Source organism: Ornithodoros turicata, chromosome 7 (genome assembly GCF_037126465.1).
Source record: "Ornithodoros turicata isolate Travis chromosome 7, ASM3712646v1, whole genome shotgun sequence".
In the NCBI taxonomy this organism is placed as follows: domain Eukaryota; kingdom Metazoa; phylum Arthropoda; class Arachnida; order Ixodida; family Argasidae; genus Ornithodoros; species Ornithodoros turicata.
Window position 1 is genome coordinate 30,416,538 of NC_088207.1, and position 9,949 is coordinate 30,426,486.

The window sequence follows — 9,949 nt, forward strand, 5'->3', positions numbered from 1 at the left end:
TTCAATTTTTAGGAGACAAAACCTAACCAAAAGCCATAGTGACATCAGAACCTTTTCAGTTAAAAACGAGACTCTCTAAAACAAAAACTTCGTTCTCGATAACAGTGTATATATATACATGCGAGAGTATTGTGAAAGAACATGCGCAATGCACACCATCCTATACGCACTGTAGGAAGACGGTGCCGCGCGTATATCTATTAAATGCAGGCGGGGAGATGGCCAGTGAATGCTATACGAATACACCTCGAATTCAACTCGAACACCTCGAAAATGAACTGATCGTGTCATCCCGCTACACATCTCTCCTGATGTGCACTAAAGTACCAGAATCGGAGCCCCACACCACCTATCAAAAACAGCAACATCGCAGCTGGACACCGATCAACAATAATTCTAAAGAGGCCACATTAAATACACACTTCGAATATAAACATGCGCATGCTCCGCATTACAACGAGCGGACAGAAATACATATATATATCCTCAAGGTGAACTAACGGTGTGGCCTCGGGAAACGCTTTCGGACGCAACGCACTGCTCATTAGTTTGCTCATCTATCAATGACCTAATCGATTCACTCGAGCATCCTCGCCAATAAGCAACCGTGAGGAGTTCCTACGCAACCAGTCAGAAGGCGCACAAGGGTAACGCAATTGGAAGCCGTCCCTGCTCCTCCTACCTTTCGCCGTTAAGCGTCTCATCCCGTGTAATCTACAAGACGTCACTTTGCGTCGGCGGTTACTTATATTTTCTATTGCGGAAGAGAAAAAATTGCGGCTCTCTCGTCGAGGTCGCTTGTTTGTTGGGATGCCTGTCGATGACACATGGCGGAGAAGGATGAGGCAGCTGTGGTCCAGTGGGATTTTATTTGAATGAGATCACGTGAGCAAGGATGTGCATATATATAAGGGGTGGGTAGAGAAGTCATGGCAGCTAGTCGCAGCTTGACTGACGAAGTGGACGAAGCGGCTGAAGCAGAGCGATGAAGGTAAGGAGTTAAGGGGGCATCGTGGACGTAGAAGAAGCACGGACACTATTCTAAAAGACATATGCATGCTGAACTCCCTTGTGCAACGTATTCGGGTTATGGGGTCCTCTGGGGTGTATTTTTTTAAAGTTCCGTGTTAGCGCCGCGAAGCAACTGTGGCTATGAGCGGGGGGATATGTTTAATGAGCGGCGTACAGATGTGGACAGATGGAGAGAGGACAGCAGGAAGGAGTGAGTGACAACGGGGGACAGTATGCGTCCTGGGCCGATATCAGGGGAAAGACATTCGTCTGGAAAGTCTTCGGGAAACCAAGGGAAAAATCTCAGACAGCACAGCCAGTGGTAGGATTCGAACCCACCACCTCCCAGTCTTCAGCACGACCTTGGCTACCACTAATGAGCGGGACGCCTTAACACGCTCGACTCTGGGGTGTAATATCATAACGAAAAGCATATACATGATGGTGTGTTGGTCTGGTTCTGAGTGATGCTGATGATTCGTGTCTTATTGCCGCAAAAGCTATTCGAGCTGTAATGCACCAAACTATTGAGTAGTGAATTGGTACGAGTTAAATCCTAAAATGTATAAAAACATCGTGTAAAATCACAAGTCATTAAGACAGACGATGTCCTTAAGGAACGGATATCTCTGATAACACCTGATGGCACCTCATCTCTAAAATGAACGATAGCCTCATCATCTAACAAAAGGGACTAGATGAAGCGCAAAAAAAAAAAAAAAAATGCATGTGACAAAAGTGTGCTGTCGCCCGCCACGGTTCACGCACTGATTCACGCACTGAGATGGCTCGTCCCCACGAAGTAAAATTCAATATGTCTTGTGTGCTTGTCGACTCCTGAGCGCTTTCTAATAGGAGAACGCTAATCAAGGCAGCTACACTAATGGTCATTCTAGTAGTAGCAATTACGGTGATTCTAGCTCACCATATGCTACACTGTGAAAACAGAGCTTCACCGCATAGCCATCTCTGCGCCAACCATTACCACGAATGATAGGGTTATCGTTTCTGATTCGAAGAAAGAAGGTGGCGTACGTCTTTTTGTGCAAATGGGATATATGATAACTGACACAAAAATACGCACGCCTCCTTCTCTCTTGGAACCAGAAGTGAACCCTATCATCCCTGGCGAAGAGCGTGCTATGCGGTGAAGCTCTGTTTTCTTGAGTGCATTCAATAGTAATCTATAGCAATCTGTAATCACCCCGTGTCATAGTCACGATTTATAACAATATGTTGTTGTTGTCAATAACAACAACACGTGTTGTTTTCATAACAATATGTTCGAAGCCCACATTTAGAATATATTACTTCGAAAGTGATACGACTATCACTTAGTATTGAAATGGAACACTACGCGAAAGGTTGAGGAACGGTCGAGGAGCTTCTGCGTGCATGCAATGTCGTTCGCAAAGCTACAAACGTGTACAATAGGCTGCAATCGCAGACAACATGACGCTTGCTGAGTCTCTGTGTTAGATTCCATTCATTTCCTGCCCCTTATTTCCCGAACGATGTTACAGGTGGTGTCCTGTCTATGTTTCCTTATAGTTTCGAAACGACTGCCTTCATATTGCGTTTTCTAGAGGCGAAAGCTTCTAGTTTTGCATAACTAGTATTCCAGCTCACGCTCTTTGAGGACAATTTTGACGACAACAACAACAGCAACAACAACAACAATAATAAACGATGACGATGAGATGGGGTGTTTCACCGCCGTAGTGCGGTACCCTACCCAATTGCACGTGGAACATTACTCCCTTTTGAACTCTTTCAGCTCCATATGCACTATTTAATCTTCTCTCCTGTATAACAACTTGACGTGTGGCTTGTGATTATTATTTGTCAAACAGGAATTGACCATAGGACCCTTAAATCTATAACGAGGTGTATTGTGTACTCTTAAGATGCACCATTCGTGTAAGGTAGAACAATAATGTCTAAGGACGAATAATTTACGAAATGTATTTTGTTGACAAAATGATCGGTGAATGAAATGAGTTGTCCCTATTTGCTGTGCACTGTGAGCGTAGTGATAAAGCTTTTAATGTGCTAGCAGAGTAAGGGTAGGTAACGTAATGCATGTGCTTATCTGCTGCGCAATTTACGTGACTTGAAAGTTTGTATTTGGAACAGGGTCGAATTTTAAGCACTGTTGTAAAGTGTTAATTCGGAACAGCCAGTAACTGTTCATATTAAAAGGCATGTTCCTTCCGTCAGGCGTTGGTACTCCTGACTGTTGTTGCAGTGGCACGTGCTGGGTTCCTGAGAGCTCCAGTGGCTGTAGCCTACGTTGGAGGCGCTGCAGGCAGTTCCACTCAGCAAAGATCTCAAGATGTGAGTGCGCCAACGTTTACGTGGTGTTCTAGAAGCGTATCCACCGGTCGAAGAATTCGAGGGCATTTCAAAACTTCGAATCAGGCTTTTAGGAATACATCGCGTGCTTCGAGAGAAGGTGCAGTAACATACAGGGACGAAGTTCCCAAATTCTTACCGTTGATAGGTGAAGGTAAGCTGTATTGAAAACGTTTTTGAGAAGCTTATTTACTGATACAATCTACGCGACGCTTATTAGTCAAGTTTATGTTCGTGAAAACGGATTGTGACAGAGCATGTTGAAGTCTGATTTAATTGGTCGCTAGAACTGTACCAGATGGATGTTAACGAAAGTTAGGAAATAAGACACACAAAAACTGTACTATTGTGGAGGTTCACGAAACGCGTACGGTGCAGTGACGGTACGTCAATAGATTTCCTAATTTCCCGTCTCCGTAATTTAATTAGGGTATAGCAGGTATGCATGCTCTGCTTGATCTGCTGTTAGCTGCTATACCTGCGTTTTCCATTTTCCCAACATGGTCAGGGAACCGCGCGATACAAGAGCCTTTCTTGGGATGTGAGAGTACAGCTCCCGTCAACCTTAATAATAACACTGGAAAAAAATTCGATCACATTTCCGAGCGCGATAACACCACCATGGGGGCACTGGTAGAATGTTAAGTGAACGAAATCCTTTCGTTAAACTAACAGAATAATTTTGCTCAATTAAGATTTCCTCATGGCCTCAAGGGTTGCTGTAATCGCGCTCGGGAACAAGACCATGCTTTTCTCAAGTGTTATTATTAAGGTTGACGTGAGCTGTACTATGTCCTTGTTTTTCATTTCGTAACGTTACTTCGTTCCTAACCTAATATCTTGGGAGGGGGTGGTTATATAGTCCGAGAGTAACAGGACCCTTCTAGTCGCACGATCAATTTCGCAATAGTATTCTCACGTTATAGACCGTCGATCTATCATTATTGGCAGTCCGATTATCACACTCTTGTGTACTTTCAGGGAGCCGGCAACTACAACTTCAACTACAACGAAAAGCACGGAACCGGAGGGTCCTTCCGTCAGGAGTCAGGCGACGTATCCGGCAGGGTAGTGGGCTCTTATGGCCTGACTGGTGCCGATGGTCGCCGCCGTGTCGTCAACTACGTGGCTGACGCTGCTGGATTCCGAGCGTCGGTATCGACCAACGAAGCTGGAACAGCCCCATCTTCACCAGCAGCAGTTGGCATCAATGCTCCAGTCGCTCCCGTTCCTGTGGAAGCACCTGTTGCTACATACGCAGCAGTCCCTAAGGTACTATGCACTGTGACACAAACGGACATCGTAGCGCCACCAAATAGGCTATAAGGCCATATTAAATATTAAATTGGTGGTGTCGCGACGGTGGATAAACAATCAATTGGCGAACTAGAGATATGTCCCTGCTCAATAACCAGTCATGTGCTAGCCCGCAGAGAAAAATGCACCTCCCCAGACCTCTCCCTATACTTTTTTACGGCCGTTCCATGAACTTGTCATCAATGTATGGAGCAACTCTTTACTTGTCAATAACAGAACACGTAATCGATCTATGCCTCCGGAAAGTGGACGTTTTCACGACAGTTTCACGTAGACCTCATACCTCGCGTAAGCCAGAAGCGAGACCGAGGCTTTAGTCATCATGGCAATCAGTAAGTCGTGTCTGCGTGCCCTGCAGATGGTTCGCCTTCAGTATTTACACTCTTAAGGTATATGGCAAGCAATGTAGTTTTCTTCTTAAAGCTTCAAGCACCGCTTCATCACGCAATCATAGCCAAGATACGAACAGAAGCATGGCGATGATGGGAACAAGCAAAAATGGGGCATAATGATAACAATTGGATCATCAAATACGTCCTATAGCAGACATTCCTAATTAAGGATGCTCATTTGGTTACGTAACTGCTTTCAATTTTCCTCTCCCCAGGTTGTGGTAGCAGCAGTGCCCGCTAGCTTCGCGCCAGCCACTCTGCCATTAGCAGCTCCTGCAGCCGCTGTACCAGCTTCAGTTTCCGGTACCTACTCTACCTCCTTCGGACATGGCGGCGGCAGTGCTCAGGTCAATGTTAACCACGGAGGAGGTGCAGGCGTTGCTGGATCTGGGGCTTCCTATTCTACGTCCGTTAACCATGCCGCCGGTGGAGGATTCGGCTCTGGTGCTTCCTATTCCTCGTCTGCTGGCCACGCTGGAGCTGGACTCCTCGCAGGTGGAGCTGGAGCTGGAGCTGGAGCAGGTGCCTCCTTCGGCCAAGGCGGAGCTGGGCTCTTCGCGGGAGGTGCTGGGTCTGGGGCTTCGTATTCTACGTCCGTAAACCATGCCTCCGGTGGAGGATTCGGCTCTGGTGCGTCCTATTCCTCATCTGCTGGGCATGCAGGAGCAGGGCTTCTCGCAGGTGGGGCTGGAGCAGGTGCCTCCTATGGTCAAGGCGGAGCTGGGCTCCTCGCTGGAGGTGCTGGATCGGGTGCTTCTTATTCCACGTCTGTCAACCATGGTGCCGGTTACGGTGCCTTTCATGGGGTGAACTCTGTGTCGCATGGCGGTGCATCAGGGGGTTTCGCAGTTTCTGGTGCAGCTGGTGTACCTCTTTCCTACTCGTCCTCCGTCAAGCATGTTGCCGGATTTGCGTCTAGTGGCGTGCCACATTACAAAGTCTTCCTGTGACGCGTACTCTGTGTTATCTTCAATCTTGTCCTTGTCTATCTATCGTCCCTATGTGTCCGTTCCTCGTCAAATTGAAAATAGAGTTTAATAAAAATATTTTGCAGCATGATATATTTTCTTCGTGTTCTGGAGAAGTTGTAATCTGCAAGAGCTTGAACAGGAGCAGGTCCTTGCCATTAAACAGATCTCCCCCCCCCCCCAGGCCCTCTTGGCATGACCGTACTATTTTCGTAAGGCCCAGAAGCTGTGTCCGTCTGCGGGCAGGATCCTGGGTGGGTTGCGGCAATCTAAAGTCGCTGGATTAAGGATTTTATCAGGGCACTACAACGGGTGCGGGCAGTTCTTCCAGAAGACGTGGGATTCCACTGAAGCCAAATTGTCTGCGCACGCGTTCGGTACTCTGACGCAACACTTGGACAAAAGCTGCAGATTTGAAAGCTATGTCGATTTCACCCACAAACGCGTTTTGGAGTAGCCAGTTCTGACTGGCTCGGGACTAACCTCTCCATATTTTTATTTCTTTTTCCAATCCAATCCAATCGATTTGCAGCAGAAGAGCCATCCCATTACCGAAAACGGCAACATGCAAACCGAAGTAAGCGACTGGTATTGAGAATGAAAACAAATATGAGAGAAACGAGAACGAAAACAAATGTACAGTGCTGGACTACGGAACGCGCGAGCGGTGTATTTTCTCCTCCGTGCGACACCCTAGCGGCGAGCGGAAACGGGACAGTTCATTCGTTCAGAGGGATGGGCGAGTGCGCTGGTTGCGACACACTGCGGCAGTTTCGGTATCGCTTGAATGTGCCGGCGAAGTGTTTTGGGTTGGTGTCGCTACCGGCGTACTCCTTTCCTCCCTTTGAACCATTGAACAAGCCCGCTTCAGCCCGCCGCCAGGGTGTCGCACCGAGGAGAAAATACATCGCTCGCGCGTTCCGCAAACTTTTGTCCAGCACTGTACAACTCTAAACAAGAATGCGCCCGTTTACTCACCCCTGGATTTTACTTGTCCGGTGTAAAAGCCATTTCGAATGCAATCTCCAAAAAAGTAATCGCCCAATGCCTACTTCACGAGAAGGACAGCAAGCAGGAGAGAAGTGAACTAACAATAAAAAAGTTGACCACATTGCACTGACAATGTTATTGAGCCAGTTCATATGCGCGTCATCTGTCACTCTGAGACGTACGTGTTCTGTCCAAAGTAAAAACAAAAGCTTGCGGAAACCTGAATTATGCGCCGGCACACATTCTCATTGCAAATGAGTAAAACTCTTAGGCAACAACGATAAGTTATGTTCACGAAGTTTAATTTTCATTCTGTGGGTGCCGGTTTCGCCCCGGTATCAGTTTAAAGTGTCGCGTTTTCAAAACGGTTTTGCTGATGTATTACACTACAACACCGAGAAGGAAGTAACGGGGGCGCACGCTTTGTTTGCGCAATGTTCAACCACTTACCTCAATCCATCTTCATCCATCTCCAGGTACAAATTGCTTTCTTTCTACATTTTTAACGGCATATACACGGTCACACCAGGTTTCGAAACGACGTAATGGTAAATAGGTAATCGGCGTAGATTTACGCGTTAGGTGTGTCAGACAAATGTGATGACATGCGGCTCGTGCACAATGTCGCTACATTTGTCTGGGTATAGGACTGTGGATAGGGGTGGACTGTGGTGGGACTGTGGGCAGGGTAGGACTGTGGATAATTTCGAACACCTGGGATTCTTTTGACGTGCGCATTAAAGCACAAATGTGGCGACATGCGGCCCGCGCAGCACGTCGCCACGTTTGTCTGGGTATAGGACTGTACATAGGGTAGGACCGTGGATAATTTCGACCACCAGGGGTTCTTTTGACGTGAGCCGGAAATCTCCTACACAAAGTGCTGGGGGCAAAGTAGTGTATGAAATGACTTGTTCTCTGTATTGTTGGAGTTGAACTTCCCGTGAATGTCGCTTAACTGCCACAGGCCCAGTGGCACAAGCCTTTCGGCTTAGGCGGGCCTGCTGTACATGCTAGTGTGTATCGAATGGGAAAATAAAATTACTATTATTATTATTAATACTATAGAGAGAGAATGTCATTCCTTAACCTCGAACCACTCCCAACGCGACGCCGTTTTCATGATATTATGCTCTGTTATAACATCTTACACAGTTTTCTCGATACACCATCTTTATTACATCAGCTTCATATCGTCGTACCTGTCAATGTAACCAGACACAAGAATATATTGTACCTATCCCACCATATGCCTGCAAATCCGATCGCACGTATTCAACAAATGACAAACGCAGTCCACCCCTTTCTTGATAACTTTTACCCCCATACAAACGTTTTCAAAACTCTCATCTGGCGTTCACGCAGTAACATATGAAGTTGTACAATTTTCTTTTCCCTTCCCTTTTGCTGCCATGTACTGTATGTCTGTACTGTATGTATCAATGTGAATATCTTCCTGTTATGTTCATGTTCCTGAATACGTTATATTTTGCCTAATCTGTATATGTATTAATATACAAATATGTTTGTATATTCTATATGTTGTAAATACTGCATTGTCTACGTGCGCCAATACCAAGGCTGTGGTTGTTCTTGCGCACGTTAATAAAGTTATTATTATTATTATTATTATTATTATTATTATTATTATGACCAAGAGGCATAAAAAAGAAAACCAACCGCAAGAACCAATCTATTCCTATATGTATAGAATAAGTTCTTCGATTTTTCTATGTCAGAGCAGTTCAATTACTGCACGCTATCATTATGCCACACGATGCACTTACGTCGCACAATAAATAATCTTTATTGTTATTACTCGCATTATCGTCAGTTTTGGTCTGTTTCTCAGGTAATAGGGTAGGGTACAGCGTTCCAGCAGTGTAACACCCCCTATAACCGTCATCATTTATTCGTTGTCGAGCGGTTCAGCATCCATCGACGCCAATGATCGACGCGTATACGGGCACGCGCTTCTCATATACAAGCTAATGGTTGTGATAACTGAAGTACATTACATGCGGCTAGCGCAGGGGTGGCACAAGTCGTCGCTCGCCGTCTTGAGGTGGTGCTCCTCTAAACGCCCAAACCATGGCCCAAACATACTTCGTACCTACTGAACATCATATGATCCCGCTTGCTCGAATGTTGAGGACATTCATCAGTGCCACCGTCAGTGGCTCTGGCAGTGCTTTCGCAAGCGGACCGGACTGTAGCACGTGGCCCGAAGCCCTACCGAGAGCCATTGAGGACGCCACTAAGTCCGTCCGTAGCTCTGTGGTAAAGCATCTGACTTGACAATCAAAATATGCTGATTCAGGCACCGCTCTGCACATCAATGTCTTTAACGCAAAATGAGAAAAAGTCACATAAATTTGGGAAGGCGGTGCCAGAAACATTCAAAGCTCACGCTAGAAAGTACTTGTAGGTCATAACAGCACAGAATCTGCCACTCTGAATCGATTTAAAATGACGAATAATGTAAAAACCCCGAGACTATGGAACACGAAGGGACAGACACAACACGAAGTCTCAAAGTCTCCCTTCGGGTTCCCTAGTCTCGGGGTTTTTACAATATGCATCATCTTCACCAGCTCGCTTGCTTCCTAGCCATTTTTTCATTGTCGATTTAAAATGTTTATCTTAACCGACGAACCTATAGTACAATTCGATAAAAACGGATATGGTTGGATCGTTGTGCGAAAGAAGCATAATTCCATGGAGTAAGCAGAAAGCGATTATTACCAAAGACACACTACAAATTTTGTCATTGGCTATCCGCACTTGGCTAGGGGTATTGTCTGCTTTCGTTTTAACAAATCGCTACGTGCTGCGTTCGCTGGCAAGGACGGCTGTAAGGAACGATAAGAAAGTGCATAGGAACTATTCGAACGAATGGAACAGTGTGTCGCAACC

General features: G+C 46.1%; 2 protein-coding genes across 2 annotated transcripts in view; one reads left to right on the forward strand and one right to left on the reverse strand.

Annotated features, from left to right (window-relative positions):
- LOC135400790 (uncharacterized) overlaps positions 1-9,949 on the reverse strand; it is a 94,389-nt gene that overhangs the window by 58,520 nt on the left and 25,920 nt on the right. The gene's annotated exons all lie outside the window — the stretch shown is intronic.
- On the forward strand, positions 909-6,134 carry LOC135399778 (uncharacterized). Its single transcript, XM_064631512.1, has 4 exons — positions 909-991; positions 3,232-3,348; positions 4,348-4,638; positions 5,291-6,134. Exons 1-4 carry the CDS (start codon positions 986-988, stop codon positions 6,023-6,025), a joined length of 1,149 nt encoding a protein of 382 aa, XP_064487582.1. The 5' UTR covers positions 909-985; the 3' UTR covers positions 6,026-6,134.